General features: G+C 40.3%; 5 protein-coding genes and 1 further gene across 5 annotated transcripts; 4 read left to right on the top strand and 2 right to left on the bottom strand.

Moving 5' to 3' along the window:
* Positions 1–71: 71 nt before the first annotated feature.
* Positions 72–7,420, bottom strand: Ecym_5406 (the record flags this gene model as incomplete).
* A 675-nt stretch (positions 7,421–8,095) lies between these two features.
* MET18 (Met18p) lies at positions 8,096–11,149 on the top strand (the record flags this gene model as incomplete). The annotated part of the gene is made up of 1 exon (XM_003646929.1): positions 8,096–11,149. The coding sequence occupies one exon, from the start codon at positions 8,096–8,098 to the stop codon at positions 11,147–11,149; it is 3,054 nt and encodes a 1,017-aa protein (XP_003646977.1).
* Positions 11,150–11,216: 67 nt separating this feature from the next.
* Positions 11,217–11,825, bottom strand: RRT14 (Rrt14p; the record flags this gene model as incomplete). Its single annotated transcript, XM_003646928.1, has 1 exon — positions 11,217–11,825. One exon carries the CDS (start codon positions 11,823–11,825, stop codon positions 11,217–11,219), a length of 609 nt encoding a protein of 202 aa, XP_003646976.1.
* Positions 11,826–12,546: 721 nt separating this feature from the next.
* On the top strand, positions 12,547–16,542 carry STH1 (RSC chromatin remodeling complex ATPase subunit STH1; the record flags this gene model as incomplete). The annotated part of the gene is made up of 1 exon (XM_003646927.1): positions 12,547–16,542. The coding sequence occupies one exon, from the start codon at positions 12,547–12,549 to the stop codon at positions 16,540–16,542; it is 3,996 nt and encodes a 1,331-aa protein (XP_003646975.1).
* A 384-nt stretch (positions 16,543–16,926) lies between these two features.
* Ecym_5402 (60S ribosomal protein uL6) lies at positions 16,927–17,502 on the top strand (the record flags this gene model as incomplete). The annotated part of the gene is made up of 1 exon (XM_003646926.1): positions 16,927–17,502. The coding sequence occupies one exon, from the start codon at positions 16,927–16,929 to the stop codon at positions 17,500–17,502; it is 576 nt and encodes a 191-aa protein (XP_003646974.1).
* Positions 17,503–18,377: 875 nt separating this feature from the next.
* On the top strand, positions 18,378–21,428 carry KGD1 (alpha-ketoglutarate dehydrogenase KGD1; the record flags this gene model as incomplete). The annotated part of the gene is made up of 1 exon (XM_003646925.1): positions 18,378–21,428. The coding sequence occupies one exon, from the start codon at positions 18,378–18,380 to the stop codon at positions 21,426–21,428; it is 3,051 nt and encodes a 1,016-aa protein (XP_003646973.1).
* Between the last annotated feature and the right edge of the window lie 182 nt (positions 21,429–21,610).

The following is a 21,610-nucleotide window of genomic DNA, read 5'->3' as shown; positions in this document are numbered from 1 at the left end:
AAATATTAACTAAGATTACAACTGTGTTTTCATAACATAGTCTAACTGAATAAAAGTGAGTAAAACGAAGGTTAATACGGTACTTGTTCTTGAATTGTCTGTGCGAGTAACTGTTGTTGTTGTTGTTGTAGCCACTTTTTCTTATTTTTATGAGGATTTCTTAATAAGCTTTCAAATCGGAATAAACTTTCCTGTGGTGAATCAGGGACCCGATTTCTGCTTGGTGATATATGGCCACGCATACCGTGAGAAGGTGATCTCGTAGTCTGGGGCGACTTTAAAGTCTGTGGTATCAAATCATGGCGTGAACCATAGATGGTAGTTCTATAGGTAGAACGAAGGTTATTGTGAACATTTGACAGGCCATCATTCAGACTATCCCCAAAAGAATCAGCCAACTTTGCTTTAAAAGAAATGTTTGACGGAGTACTAGTCAAACTGTTATTCAAAATCTTGAAGACTTTCTTATCGTATAGGTGGTGCGTAGATTCAAGTCCACCCATGTTTGCCAACGTAGCTGTATCCACAGAATTTGAGGGAGTATGTTGCACATTTTTTGAATCCAGAGACTCAAGATCTGATTCGGGGACGATAGTGGCTTCTTTGGTAAAGAAGCTATCTAAATTATCTAATTCAGCCCACATATGGCTCAGGGTAGCATCCTTTTCTTCTACAACTGAAATATTATCGCCAAGTTCGATTGGGTAAGAAACGTATCCACCATCAGCATGGAATTCCACAATTTCGTCCAATTTTTCAGCTTCTGAATCAATTTGTTCGCCATAAACCGTAGCAGCGCAAGTTGTGAATACAGCATGAACATTGTGTCTAGTTGTTGCTGCTGCGACGGCTGGCATTGGAATGGACCAACCATTTTCATCAGAAATTCCAAAAAGAGTAGCAGTTTTTGCATAAGAATCATTTGCATCTTTATTGCCCATACAAATTCTTAAAACCTCCTTATCCAACTTGCTACCTGAAACGTTCTGAACGGAGTTCAATACTTCCAAAGCATGTGATTCATATTCTGTTAGCAGTAATCTCAAAATTGGTGATAGTAAATCCGCTCCGACACCTGCGAATTCTAAACGTGTTAAATCAATTAATGGAAAGATATACTTCAAAATTTCCAAGGTTTGAACCTTGATCCAGCCAATCTGGTTAAACAATAAACCCAAAAGAAATATCAAAGTTTGAGCAGAATATTCTGGGAAGTAATTTATCGAGATGAACGTGACTATTTGGCTCATGAAATCCTTCTTAGAGCGAAATTTATTTTTCTGAAGTGAGTTAATTAATCTTGATAAGGATGGTTGGTTATTAGCATCAGCTAAGAATATTAAGGACTTACTTGCCACTTCGATATTACCATCGAACTTCTTTGTATCCATTGCGTTTAAAAACCTAGGGAGATTCGCCAATAAAGCAAATAATACACGGGATTCGGTGTTTGCAATAATCTGGCTATCATGAAATAGATTTAATTTATCCAAAAAGTTCAATGAGACATCCCATGAATTTGCCGAACGTAAGCCGGTTAAGACTATTTTCTGTAAGCCTTCAAACTTACCTTCCCAATTTGAAGGGAAAGTAGCCGTCAAACATTGTACGGTATCTGGAGAATCCAAGTCTATCTTTGAGACAAACATTGATAGACTTGACAAACTTTCGATATATTCTTGCTCGTGGATACTGCCCAGACATGCAACAACACACCAAAATAATTGCGGGAAATCGATCAATTTTGAAGCGTTTAATTGAGCAGTAATTGCATTTAAGGTCATTAAAATTTGCATTGCAAACCCCTGAATATCAACATTTTCGTCGGCCAATGTATTTGATAGTCTATGCAGCATATCTCTTAACATTTCCTGATCCAAGAAAACCAATAAGGAACGGAATATCTGAAATGATCTACATGCAATATGTCTAACAGCACAAGAAGTTGCCCATTTTAGAGCAGTGCGTTGCCAATTTTCAAGTAACGAATCAACATGGCTAAATATATCCACAATATTCGTAATCAGATAATCCATGTTTTTGGGTGTTCGTGAACCATTTCTGTCCTTGATAAAATTATCATATGTCCATAGCGCAGATCGATTTTTGATCAGTTCAACAGTTTCTGAAGATTTAACATGGGACGGCGCAAGTCCATATGTAAGATCACATAACAGCTTTTCTGCGCTTTCTTGAATTATAGGAACATAATGATCCAAAAATGACAAAGAAATATGTAGCAGAAGTGGAAGCTGAGCTTTAATAGATTCATTTGGTATTGTTAAAAGATTCACAAGAAATATAATGGAAAGTTGCGCCTTTGAAAATATCACCTCTTTGCCAGTAAAATGCAGGATTGTTGGAATATCAGCGACGAAAGCATAGTTTCCATTAACATCAGGGGGATTGTAGGTTGCCTTTGTAGATGGAATCATTTTTTTTGGCTCCAAATTTTTCATCAAATTATCAACAACACCAATTCCTCCTGGAACATTCGATAAATATAGAACAATGTCTTTCGCCCTTCTAACGTACTCTGCGTTGCAATAATCCATAGATGTAGCTATGATGTAATCTAGAGCAACATGGATATTCTGAAAAGCATTACCCTGGCCTAAAGAAATCCAAAGCTGTTCAATTTCCATGGGGTATCTTAAGTTCGCTTCAATGGTGATTGAAACTAAATTTGTTAACACCATATACGTGTCCAAGTCATCTAGAGATTTGAGAATGAATTTATGAACCCAAGGCACCAGTGTGACCAATACATCTTGTTTCAACTCTAAGGACAGTAAGGAAAATCTATTCGCCATTTTTGAGAATAACTGCAGCCGCATTTCAGAAGATGGTAATTCGGCAAAAACGTTCGATATTTCTTTGGCAGTTGATTTGTATACCGTCTTTGAGTCATTTGCCAATCTTTCTTTGAAGACCTTTGCATAGGAAGAGTTGTACATTGTTGTTTCTACCAAAGATAAAACGTCTATTGCGTTGGATCTCATATCTTTTTGATCACTTATAATGCCATATAATCCTAGTGCAATCAAATCGTCCTCAGGTAGATTTATAGCATTCATCTGTAATAAGCATTCACAAAATGTATTATAATAATACATACGTACTGTAGCATCATCAGTAGGCATAGCACATTGTGCCAATACATCTGAATATAGCTTCTGATTATCCATGTTGTTTTCCAGCAAGCTTTTTAGTGCACGTACGCCAATGTGTCTTATATTTTCATTCTCAGAATTTAACAATGAATCAATCCAGTACAATAATCCAGTAGTATCAAATGAAATTTGAATGGGATGGGAACCTTTGTTAATTGTTTTAGTAATTGTATCAGAACATAATGTAATCATGCTTTCAAGGCTAACATTCTCTAGTTTGGATCTTTGAAATTCTAAAGCGGCAACAAATAAACCCCTATTCCTTTCCTCCTGTTGGAACATTACAGCATAACGTTCTTTAGAAATTTCAGAATATTGTCCATGTCCACACCATTCTCTTAAGAAATTGAAACAAGAAGCCCGAGCTTCAAAGGGAAATAACTCTTCCCTTAATGAATGATTCTTTACTGCCATAAAGAAACTTGCTACAAGACCCGCAAAATATCTACGCAACGGTTGGTATGCAAACGATATTTGGACTTGCTTCAGCTCTAAGAACTGTTTGGTCTCTTGTAAAAACAAGGATAGCTTCTTGAGGATCCACTCATCTTCTAGAATAAGCATGTGTTTTAAAAATGGAGATAATATGACAAGAATATGAACCATTTCCATCCTCATACAGTTCATGGTATCACCAAGTTTCCATGATACAAGCATCTTTTCAACACTTTCGATATAGGCTCTGTAAATGTTTACGTTCATGGAACTTAACCCAATAATTATTGCATCACGTACCAATGGCTGTTGGCAATTAAGAAGCGGTAATACCATTTTGAAAACAGAGGTGGCCGATTTTATCTTCTGATGCTGAACAGTAAATATCTGCTGACTCTTGTGTCTACCATGAGATCGATCTGCAGATGGAATGTGAATTTTTTGATCATTTGTTGAAGTCAGGGAAGTGCATGCCACTATTAAGAATAACTTCCACTGACTTATAGTCGTTTCCGGGACCACATCCTTTGGTTTTGACGGCAGGTTATTGGCTATGGATAATATAATCTCATGTAGTTGAACCAAGCGGATGCAAACTATGGATCTGCATAAAGCCATAGTTATTGGGCAAGAAATGCAAACTGTATTCAATAATTTAGGGAACATCCGTTGCCATAAAGCAGCATCCACTCCATATTCAGATGTACAAATTTTGATCAAAGTACCATTTTTCAATTTATTGTTCAATTTTGTCAACCTACTTTTTTCTGCTGAACTTAATGCGTGTTTTTCAGGTTCTAATGATTTAACGACATTTAATGTTTGCAATAAATCAATTAACCTCGTTCCACGTTCTGCAACAAACCGTGATTTTGTACGTATATGTGTTCTTTCGAATTTAACCGACTTTTCCAGTATAACCTCATCAAACTTAGATGTTATCCTCAATATTTGTAGTGCTAGACGACGAACACCAGGATCATGTGAACATAAAAAAACAAGCCGTTACCTTCAACATCCTCGATGACTGTTATTATGTTTTTCCATTCCAACTTTTCATTTTCACTTGTCTCGGTAACATCGTCCTCCTTGAATGGTAATTGAATCCCATCTAAACCAGTTGCCTTTTGCTTTTCTTCATTGTTCGCTCTTTTAAACCCATCTAACCAACATTCTAACAACTCGACATATAAAACGAGAAGGCTCTTATATTCAGTTGAAGACAGGTAAGCCAAAGAGTACCTAGATTGCGTTTTTTCGTCGAAATCAAAAGAATACTTTGCAAACCATGTTATTAGCGTATATGGGTTCTTCTTTGATGCTAATGCTTTTAGAGAATTTCGGGAGCTAGTAGCAATTAAAAGGTCCCCGTGAACTGCATTACGAGCTAATATTTCAATAGTGGATTTAAATGGAATGCTAGATGAAACAGTTAAACAACAAGGTATCGTCTCAATAAGAGTCGCAAATATTGCCATATTCATATTTTTATTACTGCTATTATTACCATCGTTACTAAAACTGAAGCTGAACGATGATATTCCAGGAAATGGTGTTGAGGGCTGGCGCTGATGTTCATTTTCCGGTGACCAAACTTCTGAACCGATATTAGAGTCCAAAAGTAAAAACAAATTGTAGAATGATTTAATTAATTCTTCATTATCTGCCATAATATCTGGATTGTTGGGGAAACGAAGTTGATTCAAAGAAACTTCATAGAACCTACTTTCATTTTCTGGAAATTCTGGCCTTTCTTTAGTGACCAGCAAACCCCTATAGGCATTTATTGTTAAGAGTAGCTTTTCATAGTTTAAATTATCCAAATTATGTCCGTTAAATGACATTTTTACTAGAGGGATTAGAATTATTTCTAGAACGAAAGCTGCGTACTGATATCCAATAGTAACCATAGCATCGCATAGTGGGTTGATTAAATCCATATCAGCGGTAATCCAATTATCCTTTTTCTTAGTGCTTAAAAACGATGCAAATAGCTGCCTTAACGTCCTTTCTGTGTTATTCAAGGTTTCTGAACATCTGAAGAGATACACCCACACCAATCTAGATAATCCTACAGCAAATATAATGAGGTCATCCAAGTTTTTAGATTTGAGTTTTGAAATGTTCTTTTGGATTAAATTCATCCAATGTTCTGCAAATATTTCCTGAGGGGAAACGCATAACACGGCAACTGTTAACATAAAAGAGCTTGCCCAAAATTTGCTATCAGTCATCAGCCTTTTGCATGTAGGTAAAATTGTATTCATGGCCTCTACCCATGTTGGGTGATTTACTTCAGCAGTTACAGATCCGGCCAGTGGTAATAGAAGTTGTGTGATAACTTCAGCATATGCTAATCTGACTGAAAAATTTTGAGTTCTTGAAAAGAACTTCGCCATTGATTTGATGAAGTCGGCACTTTCTTCGAATGCGTCCAATGGGTAGTTTTTCAGCTTCAAATAACGCATACCAAGAATTAAAAGATGTATCGATGGTTCCATCTCACGTGGAACTTGAGGGGGGATGTTTTCTAAATCAGCAATGAAACGATCACTTACAGAAATAAACTTTCTTTCTGACATACAACCAAGAAGTTCTGCAAAAGAGTTCCAATTTGAAGACTTAATTATGCTGGAAGATATTGACATAGGATCAGTGGTCTTTAGCTGTGTGAATACAATCTCTTCCAGTTTATCAGTCAAATCGTTATCAGCATCTTCTGGTGCTTGTTTAACGATTTCTATTAGTACACTGCATAGGATATAAATGCTTATTAGTGATTTTCTGTCTGCCTGGAATGCAGTATCCTTTGCAATTTCAATTTGATGTTCTAGTGAGCGAAGTTTTGGATCAATATAGATTGTGTTAGATGACCTGGAGGATTTTGAAGATTTTGAAGAGTTATTTCTTTTATGAGATAACTTTTGAGTCAAGGGGACACTTTGGGGGAGTGACTTTGTAGAATAATTCAGAGGTATACTTGGAGCTTCTGGAGATCCATAAATCTCCTGTTGGTAGTGTTCGTATTCTCGTATTAGTTTTTCAACATTCTCAGCTGCCACTGTAGCAACCTCAGATTTTGTTTTCCTCCAAAACATCATAGCTCCAATCACAGGCTTGGAGTTTTTCCTAGATATGTAACCCAGCGAGTTAATAATTTTGTCAAAAGCAGGATCCACCCCCTCGCCTAATATATCAACTATAACAGGCTCATAGTCCAAAGGATGCTGTAAACAAAGGTTCAGCTTTGTTTCGGCATAACGGACAAACTTAGTGAAAAGGATATGTAAAGCATATTCCGACGGACTTTTCCACTCAGTAGCCAACTTTTTCCTCATACCCATAGCATATTCGTTGGCAAACGACTTGTTGCTTGTCGCAGAATTTGGTTCATTCATTACGTTCTTGACGTTATTAGTCATTTGCACTACGCTTATTTGTTTGCTAGATTCATGTTGTTCGTGGCCGATTGGCTGAGCTTCTTTAACCAATATGTCCTTTTGAGGTTCATTCTCTTTCACATAACCCCCCATCGGACCTCTCATAGGTTCTTCAATATCGTCGTTCTCAATCAGATTATCCTCAGCATCTATTGAACCAAGCTTTGGAGGAATATCGATTTTCAACTCATATGCTGCCACTTTCGAACTCGAACCATGAGCAGCCTCCTGCTGCTGCAGAGCATCCTCCCTATATTCCCCTCCATCAGAAGCTGCATGCTTTGGAAACGTAAACCTTACATCTTGATCACATTCATTCTCCTTTTCATTTTGTTCGTTCTGAACAGGCGGGAACGTAAACCCTGTATTCATGTCTCTTCAACTAGGCTGTATTTCTTTGATGACAACGTAAAACTGTAATATTCAAACAAAGCCCTTCTAAAGAGTCTTATCCTTGTGAAAAGGACTTAATATTCAGCAAGTTCTGATAACTGCTCCCAACTTATACAAATTAATTTAGCCTCAAGTATTCTCGTTAATCTACTATGTGTGACTGAGGAGAGAGGACATATAGGAACTTTTCTCCCTGTTATTTTCTAAATACCGTCTATACTTGCTTTAATAGTTCATCTAAAAAATAACTATGCTACTTCGAATCGATCACCATTACCTTCCAAACGAAGACAGAGCCAATAATGCATAGAACAGTTAATAAACGACTCAGTAACAAGGATAGATTCATTTAGCTGTTGTATGTATTTGAGTACTACTTGAGTTTATTCCAATTCCGTTATATTCGCTTGTAGATAGGGCGGGGTTAATGGTGATCTCTTTTAGCGTATAAAGTGATGCACGGTATTTTATAAAATGGTATTGCAAAAATGGAATGTATTATCCATGTTAAGTAGAGAAACGGCAAGATAGGAGGTCGAGTTCCAGTTTTATTGGAGGCTGAGTAGTTTTCGTAGTTTGGTTCGTCGAGGTTGATTCTATAGACGAAGGTTGTGAAAGGTTTGAAGGCAAGTTTTGATTGAATATCGGAAGGTGATGGCGTATACGACGGAACAGTTGCATGGGGATATTGTTTCGCTGTTGGCGAATGTGGATATCAACAATGAGCATACCAATAAATTGGCCAGGAAGATTGCGAATGCTATTGATAAGCAGATGGTGAAGCTTCTGGAGGTTGTTATTTCATTGAGGGATTACATGACTTCGGAAGATGATGGCACTAGGTTGAAATCCATGCGATGCCTTTCGTCAATATTGGCGAATTTGGGTGAGACAGTGTTGATGAAAAACGATGTGCTTGTCGTTTTTGAGTTTTATAAGAATCGGACGGATGATTCAGCCTGTCTGGAGGAGATTTTCCATGGAATAAGTTCTTTAGTGAAGATGAGATACTTTTCTAGCGGTCAGATAATGCCTTTGTTGAATATTCTTAAAGATCAATACCAGCCTAGTAGTCACTTGGCAGCTACACGGTACTTGGGGTTTAAGATATTGGATAATTTATTGCAGCGATTCCATACGGTAATTTCCAATGATAAGTTGATGAACGATTATTTTATTAGAACGTTCATCTTGTTGGCTAATGGAGAAAAAGATCCGAAGAATCTGCTGCTGTCTTTTAGTCTCAATTCAGATATTTGTAAGATGTTGCAAAATATTGATAGTTTCAAGGAGGACTTATTTGATATTCTTTTCTGTTATTTCCCAATAACGTTCAAGCCCCCAAAAAATGATCCGTACAAAATTTCTACCGAGGATTTAAAGCTCTCTCTCAGAAATGCTATTTCATCTACCCCCACATTTGCTGAAGATGCATTTGCCAATTTGGTTGACAAGATGACTGCATCTTCTCCAAGTGTAAAAAACGATACGATTTTGACTTTGAAAATGTGCATTAAGAGTTCTGCAGCCGAAAAATGTATAGAGAATTGGTTGCCGATCTGGCAAGCGTTGAAATTTGAAATCATGAATAATAACGATACAGAAGATCCTGCGGTCACTCAGGCAGAGTTTAACAATTATAAAGAATGTTTATCTGTCATTAGTGTGCTTGCGGAAAAGTTTCTTTCCTTTGGAGAGGCTGTCTTTGATAAATTCTACTCGCACATATTCGATGAATTGAAGCCCAACTTTGACTATGAGAAAGATTTGAAACAGAGTTGTGGCATTCTATCCTCTATTGCCTCTGTGAACGCAACCTCTTTTAATAAGGTCATGGACAATGTGCTGCCATCTTTTTTTTCTAAGAACGAAGAATTGGATATTCCAAAGCAAAGGCTGTTGATTCTAAATCTGTCGTTTTTTTTTGATGCTTATATTAAGGTGTTTGGTGAAACAGGCAAAGCAGAACATAATCATGAAGTGACCAACAATAAACTTTTAGGGCACAAGGACGAGATCATAATGGTTTTAGGTAAAGCACTGACATCCTCTAAAGTTGAAGTGTCCTTGAGGACTTTGTCAATTATTGAATTTACTGAATTGGTTAAAATGAACGGATATTTGACTCATGAAGAAGGTTTTATGATTGTACAATATCTCACTGAAACTATCCTAACAGATGACAACAAAAATATATATATTGCTTGTCTTGAAGGTTTGAAAGTAATAAGCGAACACTACGAAGATATTATTCGAGAGGTATTGCTAAAACAGCTATTGGAGCTTCTACCTAATGAGCCAGCTGTCAACCAGCCTCGTTTAAATGATGAGCAAATTAATTTAGATACTGTTTTGAAGGTTATTGTAGATTTTACGTCCACTACACACAAGCTTGTTAAAGAAAGCGTTATTGGCATTCTTGAAAAGTTATGTACCGTCGCAAAAATGGACAATTCAGAGGATTATTGTTTCATGTTCATATCCTGTCTTCATACTTTATTGAGCTCCAACATTAAGCTCTTCGATATTGAACACTGTTCGGAGCTCAAAAATATTGTGTACGAAAAACTGCTCGATCTGGTATTAAACTGCAACAGCATCTATGAAAATGATCATAACCTCATTATTTCATCCAGCATACTATGGTCTTTGAATTTAAAGTCGGACAAAATTACCCACCAGGAAGAATTAGAGAAGCAGGTAAAGTGGTTTGTTCAGGACAAGAACATTATTAATTTACCGAGTAGATCAGCAGTGGTTTTCCTGAACATATTGTCTGGGTTGGACAAAAAATGTGAGTTTCCCGAAAATGTTGATCTCCTCAAAAATGTTGTCAGTCTGTTGAGAAACCCTGAGACAAATATCACGTCTTTTGAAAAGCTTGCTTATTTGCAGTTAATATCACTATTGATCAATAAGTGGTGTGATGATGAGTCAGTCGATGGACTAATCTATACTACAAACCGTTCTACAATTACCCTAGAGATCATGGCCTGGGCTGCTAAGGGACTTGTCATGAAAAATTCACCGTTTGCTGTTAAGTACCTAGATCTCTTCATGGAGCTACTTCAAGTAGCAGAATATAGTGCCTCAGTGACCCCATTATTTGAGATCCTTGTATTAGACACTCCAATTTTCCGCACCGTCAAGGGCATCAGCTGGAACCACAATGTCAGACTTCTTTACAAACAGAAGCTCTTCAGCTATGTAGCAGTTAAGCTCGTTGATGGATTCAAAGCTACAACCGACATGAAAATTAAATCCAACTATTTAACCGCGCTGTCTCTCATCCTGCGTAACACCCCAGCTGATATCACCATCACCTATATCTCAGAACTCCTTCCATTACTCCTGCAAGCGCTTGAGCTGAAAAACAGTGATGTGAGAGTCTCCTCATTGCAGACTCTCATGGACACTATTGAACAAAACTCTCAACTAGTTGCCCAACACATTCATTCTCTGGTTCCACAACTATTGCAACTTATTCACCAAGACAACTACAATTCCGTCACTGTCCGTCTGCTGTCTCTACGTATGCTTCGTGCCCTCACGTACGGCATTCCCTTGAACTATCTCCTCCCATTTAAGGAGGATATCGTCACCGGCCTTGTTGTCGCTCTTGGAGATAAAAAAAGAGTCGTCCGCAAGCAGTGCATCGACACCAGACAGTCTTATTACGAACTGGGACGTGTGGTCCAAGACTCCTAGATAAAATCACCACAAATTACATGTACATATGAATATATATATATATATTTACTTCCTCAATGCAAGTTCACCACCCCCGGTCAGATCCCTCTTGCTCCCCCTCAGACGTATCCTCTTCATCGCTTGCACCCACAGGCGCCAGCCCAGGCGTGAGCCTCAGCTGCTGCTCATTACTGCCCTGCTTCTTCTGGCACATCGCTCTCCCGCGCTTTCTCTTCTGCCGCTTGCCTGAAGCTCCGCGCATATCCTGCAGCACCTGCCCCTCCAGCTCAGCAACCTCCTCCCCCTTATCCCACGTACGCAACAGCTGCTCATTCCGACGAACCATCCCACCAACATACGCCCGCTCCTCCTTACTCATCCTCCCCGCCGACCGGTGCCGCTGAAGCCGCTCCATCTTCGCCTCCGCCTCCAGCTCCTCCCGCAACCGCTGCTCTCTCCGCACCCGCCTCCGCTGCTCCTCCCGCTGCTGCTTCTTGACCCTGTCCACATCCTGCCCCTGTATCACACCCCTCTGGCTCAGTACCCGGTTAACCACCGCCGCTTGAGACCCCCTCCCATTCCTGCGTCTCCCACCAAACTCTCTGCACCCAACGGCCCCGGGCAGCACACTCTCTAACACATCCCGCACCGCACCGCTGGCCTGAGCCCTAGCATCACTCCCGTACTGTCCCATATCTTGTTCTGTACTGTTCCTCTGCTTGTCCACCGCCCACAACTGCGAAACAAAGCAAAACTCTTCTCCTCAATCTGCTGCAATATCTGCCTCTCGAACAAAAAGAACTGAAAAACCCTCCAGAAACCAAATATCACCATCCTCATCACCGTCATTGTCCTGCAGGCCATCACGCAGAATCTCGAGCTTCCGAAAAAAGAAACGAATTTAAAACCATCACGTGAGTGTTACCCGGCCCGGTGAAAGCGGTCTGCCGGAAGGAAAAAAAACTTCAGCAAAACAGAAATAAACCCCAACTACAACGATCAAAACACTTAGAACATCGTATCAACCACGAAATATCTCGACAACAAATCGAAGTGATCTACAGCGGACATCAGCGGTTGTTGTTTGAACAAGAAAATTACAGAGAGGTAGCATCGACGCATAAACAGGTTGTTCAAGCAAAGCAATTTGATAATAGGCAGCCGTAGAATTTCATTTCTTTTTGCCACCCACCCTTACGTGTGCTAATCGGTCAGTAGAAATTAGTTTTATTCATTGGAAGATTGGCGAAGAGGTTAGCTTAGAGGCTCGGAAGGAGGATAGAGGTATAGAGGGAAAGAGAACAAGGTATAAAAAACCCGCGGGGGATAATTGACATAGTAGGGGATAGTAGAAATAATAAATTTTTTTCGAGGCGTAGTTTTGATACAAAGAACAACGAGGGATATAAGGAGTAATGAGCACAGCTACAGATTGTCCGATTATGGAGGACGTTGGAGGGGGGCAGTTGTCTGGGCAGGTTGATAAGGAGAAGGGGTTTGCTGAGGCGATTCTCATTCCAAAGCCGGAGACGAAGGATCAGTTGGAGCAGTTGTTGTATCGGTATCGGGCAATTGTGGGTAGTCCGGAGAAGAATCGGTTAGAGATTGATGCGATAGAGCAGGTGTTTACTGATGTAAGTGATCAACAGCAGAAGTATGTGGCTCGGTTGAGTGAGTTGAGGAGTAGCATGGTTGAGGAGCTGGAGTATGATTCGGAGTTGTTGAAGAAACAAATTATTTCGCTTCAGTTGTTGAGTAAGGACATGGATATTCCACCTAGTTTGCTGGGGGAGTTGGAGGATGTTCTACAGCAGGAGCGGAGTGAGATGAAGCCAGTTGCTAACATCAAGCCAATTGAATGGTCTTTCAACTTTAATGAGAATGCAGAGAAGTTTGGGTTGAAGGACAAATTTTGTTCGATTGGGTATCAGAAGAGCTCTTCCAAACTGGGGGAGTATAAGACGGAGACGACGATATCTGCACGGATTGCGCAGCGGATTCATGAGCTGGAGACTTTGCCATCCAACCTGGGTACTTATTCTTTGGATGACGCTTTAGAGTTCATCACGAAGGATGATGTTCCTTCCAGTATAGACAACTTGAAGATCAAGGCTTTAGTAGAATTGAAAGCCTTGAAGCTTCTAACTAAGCAGAAATCACTAAGACAAAAACTTATCAGCAATGTGACAAGCCAGTCTCACCAAACTATCCCCTATTTGCGTGATTCCCAATATACCATGGCGGCTCAGAGATCCATTAACGTTCGGACAAAAGTTATTGTTCCGCAAACAGCGCGTTTGGCTGAAGAGTTGGAAAGGCAACAGCTTTTGGAGAAGAGAAAGAGGGAGCGTAATATACATAGACAAAAGGTTAGTCAGATTGTTGAATTCATTCAACAAAGACAGCAAGACTTTTCCTCCCATCGAGAACGTGCTACCCAATTCGGTAGGATTTGTGCATCTTTACATTCTCAGATGGAAAAGGAAGAGCAGAGAAGGATAGAGAGAACGGCTAAACAGCGTTTAGCTGCTTTAAAGTCCAACGATGAAGAGGCTTATATGAAGTTGTTGGACCAAACAAAGGATACAAGAATCACTCATTTGTTGAAGCAAACTAATTCTTTCTTGGATTCTCTAGCACAGGCCGTTAGAGTGCAGCAGCACGAAGCAAGATTAAGAAGAGGCGAAGAAATCCCTCCAGTAACTGACGAGGAAAGAGAGAAGATTGATTACTATGAAGTTGCACATAGAATTAAAGAAAAGGTTACAAAGCAACCGGCTATGTTAATTGGCGGTACCTTGAAAGAATACCAACTGCGCGGCTTAGAGTGGATGGTTTCTTTGTACAACAATCACTTGAATGGTATCTTAGCTGACGAAATGGGTTTGGGTAAGACAATCCAATCGATTTCTCTAATCACTTATTTGTACGAAGTTAAGAATACTACTGGTCCATTCTTGGTTATTGTTCCTCTATCGACGATCACCAATTGGACCATGGAGTTTGAAAAGTGGGCCCCAAGCCTAATTACGATAGTCTATAAAGGTACCCCAAACCAGAGAAGATCCTTGCAGCACCAAGTGAGAATTGGCGATTTTGATGTTTTATTAACAACGTATGAGTATATCATTAAGGACCGTTCCCTTTTAGCTAAACATGAATGGGCTCATATGATCATTGATGAAGGTCATAGAATGAAGAATGCGCAGTCAAAGTTGTCTTATACTCTAACTCACTACTATAGAACGAGGCACCGACTAATTCTAACAGGTACTCCATTACAAAATAACTTGCCGGAATTATGGGCATTGTTGAACTTTGTACTTCCCAAGATCTTCAATTCTTCCAAGACATTTGACGAATGGTTCAACACTCCATTTTCAAACACTGGTGGTCAAGAGAAATTAGAACTAACAGAAGAAGAAGCCTTGTTGGTCATTCGGAGATTGCATAAGGTTTTACGACCATTTTTGCTACGTCGTTTGAAAAAGGAAGTTGAGAAGGATTTGCCTGACAAGGTTGAAAAAGTGGTTAAGTGTAAACTTTCTGGCTTGCAGCAGCAATTATACCAGCAAATGTTAAATCATAATGCTTTATTTGTTGGTGCAGGTACCGAGGGTGCAACAAAGGGTGGGATTAAAGGTTTGAACAACAAGATTATGCAATTAAGAAAGATTTGTAACCACCCTTTTGTTTTTGACGAGGTTGAGAATGTGGTAAATCCAACTGGATCAAACGGCCCTCTTCTATACAGAGTTTCTGGTAAATTTGAATTATTAGACCGTGTTTTGCCAAAGTTCAAGGCTACTGGTCATAGGGTTTTGATGTTCTTTCAGATGACACAAGTCATGACTATCATGGAAGATTTCTTAAGAATGCGGGGCTTGAAGTATATGAGACTGGATGGTGGTACAAGAGCTGAGGATCGTACAGGTATGCTAAAGCAATTTAATTCTCCAAACTCAGACTACTTTTGTTTCTTATTATCTACGAGAGCTGGCGGGTTAGGTTTGAATTTGCAGACTGCTGATACGGTCATTATATTCGACACTGATTGGAATCCCCATCAGGATTTACAAGCACAAGATAGAGCTCATAGAATTGGTCAGAAGAATGAAGTGCGTATTTTGAGGTTGATCACCACTGATTCCGTTGAGGAGGTCATCCTAGAGAGAGCAATGCAGAAGTTGGACATTGATGGTAAGGTCATTCAGGCTGGTAAGTTTGATAACAAATCAACTTCCGAGGAACAGGAAGCCTTTTTGCGTCGTTTGTTAGAGAGTGAATCTACAAAGGATGATGATGATCAGGCAGAGTTAGATGACCTCGAATTAAACGAGATTCTAGCTCGTGACGAAAGTGAGAAGGAATTGTTTGACAAGATGGATCGAGATCGGGTTGCGCGCGAACTGAAGGAATCACGGGCCAGAGGACTTAAGAAACCATTGCCAAGGTTAATTTCTGTAGACGAATTACCAGATATTTTTGCAGAAGATATTACTCGGCATTTGCAAACAGAGCCAGTAGCTGTTGGGAGAATAAGAGAGAGAAAGAGGGTGTACTATGACGATGGATTAACTGAAGAGCAGTGGTTACAAGCAGTTGATGATGACGATGATACTCTGGAAGATGCGATCAAGAGAAAAAGGGAGGCACGTGAAAGAAGACAACGTAGGAAGATGGGTCTGGAACCTGATGAAATGCCTGAAGGTACTCCGGAACCTGCTGCTCTTGCTGATGCGGAGCCAGATCAAACAGAAAATATTGAACCTGTGGGAACTGTTGCACCTGTCATGAATGGCAAACGACAGAGAAGAAATAGGAGGTCTGCCACTGCTACCCCTAATCCGGAGCAGCAATCAAAGGTTGAAGAAGTTTCAAAACACGAAAAACCTGAACTGGAAGATCCAGAACCAAAGAAGCCTAAACTCAAGGTGAAAATAAGCCTGAACAAATCGAACACTGATCGAACGCCCCCACCACCTCCTCCTCCTGCTGCTCCTGCTGCTCCTGAATCTCCCGCTGTCCCTACTCTGTCTAAAAAGAGAGGTCGGAAGTCTCAGAACTCATCTGTTATATACGATCTTCTCAAGTTTGTGGAAACCCTCAGAAAAGAAACTGACCCAGTAGATGGCCACGTCCGGGCGGCCATCTTCGAAAAGTTACCATCCAAGAGGGACTACCCCGACTACTATCAAGTCATATCCAACCCCATCTCTATTGATACCATCCTGAAAAAGAGTAAAAAGGGCTTTTACAACAACATGGATGCAGCTCGCCAAGATTTTGAGACCATGTTCGAAAACGCCAAATTCTACAACCAAGAGGATTCCTGGGTCTACAATGATGCTGAGGAATTGTCCAAGTATTTAAGTCATTATTTCGAAAACTACAAAAGTGGAGATGCCTAAACACTGAGAAATATATCATCAGATCCGGATTGTTAAAGAAAACCCACTAGTGTACTATATGTGTAACGTAATTAAACTTTAATTGTATAATATATACCCGCCATTCTCTTGATGATAAATATAATCGTCGCAACACACTTTAAACGCCACACACAACCAACAAGCCAACCATTCATCACTACTTTGGCTCTGTCCATCCGTACACTACTGTTGCTGAAAAAAAATTTTTTCGTGAAAACTTTTCACCAGAAAGAAAGGACTCTTCTTAGTTCTCCAAACTATATAAAAAGCGTGAAATTTTTTCACTTCTCTCCTAATTAACAGCATCACAGCACACAGCCAGACAAAGCAGCTTGGATTAATACATAGAAATACTATTAAAATATGAAGTACACTCAAGCTGACGAAGTTTTGGATATCGCAGAGGGCGTTACTGTCAACATCAAGGCCAGAGTGGTTAAGGTGACCGGACCTAGAGGCACTTTGGAGAAGAACTTGAAGCACATTGATGTTACCTTCACCAAGGTTTCTAACAGACAGATTAGGATCACTGTACACCATGGTGACAGAAAACATGTTGCTGCTTTGAGGACTGTGAAGTCGTTGATCTCCAATATGATCACTGGTGTGACCAAGGGTTTCAAGTACAAGATGAGATATGTTTACGCGCATTTTCCCATCAATGTGAATGTTGTTGAGAAAGATGGTGCCAAGTTCATTGAGATCAGAAACTACTTGGGTGACAAAAAGGTTAGACTTGTACCAGTCAGAGAAGGTGTTTCCATTGAGTTTTCTACCAACCAAAAGGACGAGATCGTTTTGTCCGGTAACTCTATTGAGAACGTCTCTCAAAACGCTGCTGACATCCAGCAAATATGTCGTGCTAGAAACAAGGATATCAGAAAGTTCTTGGATGGTATCTATGTTTCCGAAAAGGGAGTGATTGAACAAGAAGCTTAAAAAAAGAAGATTCATGGTCCCACCCACCACAAACCACAAATGTGCTATTTTTAGCATCGTTTTGTACATTAGAGGGATTGTTTCATGTGTGTGCTCATATATATTGTACATAGCCCTATGTCCTCCCGAAACAGGATGGGAGGAAACGTTACTAGAGCTCAAAGAAGTGAGAGCCATTCTACGTTTCCTCGTTTTTTTTCTTAGATTTGCTCTGCAGGCTATAGACTACATTTGTCATGTCTCTTACCTTACCAGGGCTCTCCCCTGGTTTCATGTCTTCGGACTGTTCTCTTGTTGGTCATTGCGTAGCTTCTCTAAACGGCAAAGCCCTTGGGAGCTCCAGCAGGAGCACCAATCGTTTTGCAGCGTGGTAGACGGAGCAGAATGAGAGGTGGGTTATGCATGCATACCGCGAGGTTCTATTACCTAATATGCATTACGCCCAACGGTCCAAGAACACCGTCTGGCCTAGAGCAGTAGTAAGGCCTTATTAAACGCATATTGATTCTGGGCTAGCATATACGAAGAGTCCGTTTTTTGTGACTTGTTCATTGACCAGTCTAGTTGTCCGATCTTTTCCGTAGTCGAGCCCGAGTTAGGTGTATTTCCTTCGAATTACTCTTGGGGAAACAAGCAAGCATTGGGCAATAGAAGTGTGTGGTATATAAAAGCGGGATATTGAGACGTAGCGTTCCGGTGAAAGGTGGTGTATTTGTCGTGATAGGTTTCGCAGGAATATATTAAGAGGCAGCAAGAATCAGGATAATCTATCTTACTCTTGAGCCTTTTTTTGTCGCTTCCTTTTGTTAGTTTGGGAAGAGAAGGATAAAGATTTGCGTGAGAGAAGGGAGGTCTAAGGAATAACAAAGAGTAGTATGTTCAGGGGGGTCAAGGTTTCTCATGGTGGTGTGTTTTCAAGGTTGTTGAATGAACGAATTGCTAAGGGTGGAGCTGGGGTGGTTGGGATGAGGAAGTTTGCAAGTGGGGCTGGCGGAGATACATTCCTTTCTACTACGAATGCAGCATATATTGATGAGATGTTTGCAGTGTGGCAGAAGGACCCCAGTTCGGTGCATGTTTCCTGGGATGCTTATTTTAAGAATATGTCGAATACGAATATACCGGCTTCGTCGGCATTTGTAGCTCCTCCAACGTTGGTGCCTACTCCAACGGGTCCTGGTCTTCCACAAGAAATGACGTTTGAGACGGCTGGGATGGGGTCTAAGGTTGATCAGAGTATTTTGGTGCATCTGAAGGTGCAGTTGCTTTGTCGGGCGTATCAAGTGCGTGGACACCAGAAGGCGCATATAGATCCTTTGCAGATTTCTTTTGGGGATGACAAGAGTAAGCCGCTGCCACGCGAGTTGACTTTGGAGCATTATGGCTTCACTGAGAAAGATTTGGACCATGAGATTACTTTAGGTCCAGGGATTTTGCCTCGTTTTGCCAAAGAGGGCAAGAAGAGTATGAAGTTGAGAGAGATTATCGAAGCCTTGGAGAAGCTTTATTGTTCTGGTTATGGTGTGGAGTATATTCATATCCCTTCAAGAGAACAATGTGAATGGCTAAGAGAGAGAGTTGAAATCCCTAAACCTTACAGTTATTCTATTGAGGAAAAGAAACAAATCTTTGACAGATTGACTTGGTCCACGTCCTTCGAGAGTTTCCTATCCACAAAATTTCCAAATGATAAAAGGTTCGGTCTTGAAGGTTTGGAAGCGGTTGTTCCTGGTGTAAAGATGTTAATAGATCGCTCGGTTGAGCTTGGGGTGGAGGATGTTGTTCTTGGTATGGCTCATCGTGGTAGATTGAATGTCTTGTCCAACGTTGTCCGGAAGTCTAACGAATCTATTTTCTCTGAATTCCAGGGATCTTTTACGCCATCGGAGTACGAAGGTTCTGGAGATGTGAAGTATCATTTGGGTATGAACTATCAGAGACCAACGGTATCTGGTAAACATGTGAATTTGTCTCTGGTTGCAAACCCTTCTCATTTGGAAGCACAATATCCAGTTGTTTTGGGTAGGGTGAGAGCCATTCAACATTCTAAGAAGGATATCGGTACCTACAGCAAGGCAATGGGTGTATTGTTACATGGTGATGCTGCCTTTGCTGCGCAGGGTGTTGTGTATGAATCTATTGGGTTCCAGCATTTGCCTGCGTACTCCACTGGTGGTACTATCCATGTAATTACCAATAATCAAATCGGTTTTACCACTGATCCAAGATTTGCGAGATCCACACCTTACCCATCTGATATTGCCAAGGCCATTGATGCCCCAATCTTCCATGTTAATGCTAATGATATTGAGGCGGTGATATTTATTTTTAATTTAGCCGCGGAATGGAGAGCAACTTTCCATACAGATGCTATTATTGACGTTGTTGGATGGAGGAAACATGGTCATAATGAAACAGATCAGCCATCCTTCACTCAGCCCCTAATGTACAAAAGAGTTGCCAAACAACAGTCTGTAATGGATACTTACTCTGAGAGATTATTGTCCGAAGGCTCAATGACCAAAAAGGAGATTGATGACCATAAAAAGTGGGTTTGGGGTTTATTTGAAGAAGCGTTTGAAAAGGCCAAAGACTATAAACCTACATCTAGGGAATGGTTAACTGCTGCTTGGGAGGACTTCAAATCTCCAAAAGAGTTGGCAACTGAAATTTTACCCCACAATCCAACTAACGTTGATGGGAAGATATTGAAAAAGATTGGTAAGGTTATTTCGAGCTGGCCAAAAGATTTTGAAGTCCACAAAAACTTGAAGAGAATTTTAACTTCTAGAGGGAAAGCTATTGATGGCGAAAAGGGTATTGACTGGTCCACTGGTGAGGCGTTGGCGTTTGGAACAATGTTATTAGATGGTTATGATATTAGAGTGTCTGGTGAAGATGTTGAAAGAGGCACCTTCTCCCAAAGGCACGCTGTTTTACACGACCAAAACTCTGAAAATACTTATACCCCACTTCAGCACATTTCGAAGGATCAAGCTGACTTCACTATCTGCAACTCCTCCTTATCTGAATATGGCTGTATGGGTTTTGAATACGGTTATTCGTTGACCTCTCCGGATTACTTTGTCATGTGGGAAGCTCAGTTCGGTGACTTTGCAAATACAGCACAAGTCATCATTGACCAGTTCATTGCTGGGGCTGAAACTAAATGGAAGCAACGTTCTGGGTTGGTTTTGTCTTTGCCACATGGCTACGATGGTCAAGGACCTGAACATTCAAGTGGCCGTTTGGAAAGATTCTTGCAATTGACTAATGAAGACCCAAGATATTTCCCTACTGAAGAAAAATCTCAAAGAGAACATCAGGATTGTAACTTCCAAGTGGCTTACCCAACCACTCCAGCTAATTTGTTCCATATTCTAAGAAGACAGCAGCATCGTCAATTCCGTAAGCCATTGGCGTTATTCTTCTCCAAACAATTGTTACGTCACCCATTGGCCAGATCTGACTTGTCAGAATTTACCGATGGGGGCTTCCAATGGATCATCGAAGATGCAGAGCACGGTAAAACAATCGGTACCAAAGAGGAAACGAAGAGATTGGTGTTGCTCACTGGTCAAGTGTTCACAGCCCTTCATAAAAAACGTGAGACGATTGGTGACAGAACTACTGCATTTTTGAAGATCGAACAGTTACATCCATTCCCATTCTACCAGTTGCGTGACATCTTAAACTCCTATCCAAACCTAGAAGACATCGTCTGGTGTCAAGAAGAGCCTTTCAATATGGGTTCCTGGGCGTTTGTTTCTCCAAGAATACAGACTACCTTGAAAGAAACTGACAAATACTCCAACTTCGAGGTGAGATACGCCGGCAGAAATCCAAATGGAGCAGTCGCTGCGGGTTCCAAAGCTCTACATAATGCTGAAGAACAAGCTTTCTTGAAGGATGTCTTTGGCCAATGAATAGTCTCGGTTGATGTGGTTACAGCGACTGCTGTATACTTGTATCATCATGTCTTCAGTTTTAAAAAGAAATAAAAATCTAATCGAATCAAAAGATTATTGACCAATCATATGATGTATATATATACATCATGCAACCGAAAATTATATAGTTGCGCTATAAGCATATATCTATATAGATT

The sequence above is a fragment of the Eremothecium cymbalariae genome, chromosome 5, assembly GCF_000235365.1.
Source record: "Eremothecium cymbalariae DBVPG#7215 chromosome 5, complete sequence".
NCBI lineage: Eukaryota > Fungi > Ascomycota > Saccharomycetes > Saccharomycetales > Saccharomycetaceae > Eremothecium > Eremothecium cymbalariae.
The sequence above is the reverse complement of the archived record's forward strand: the minus strand, read 5'-3'. Positions and strand labels throughout refer to the sequence as shown.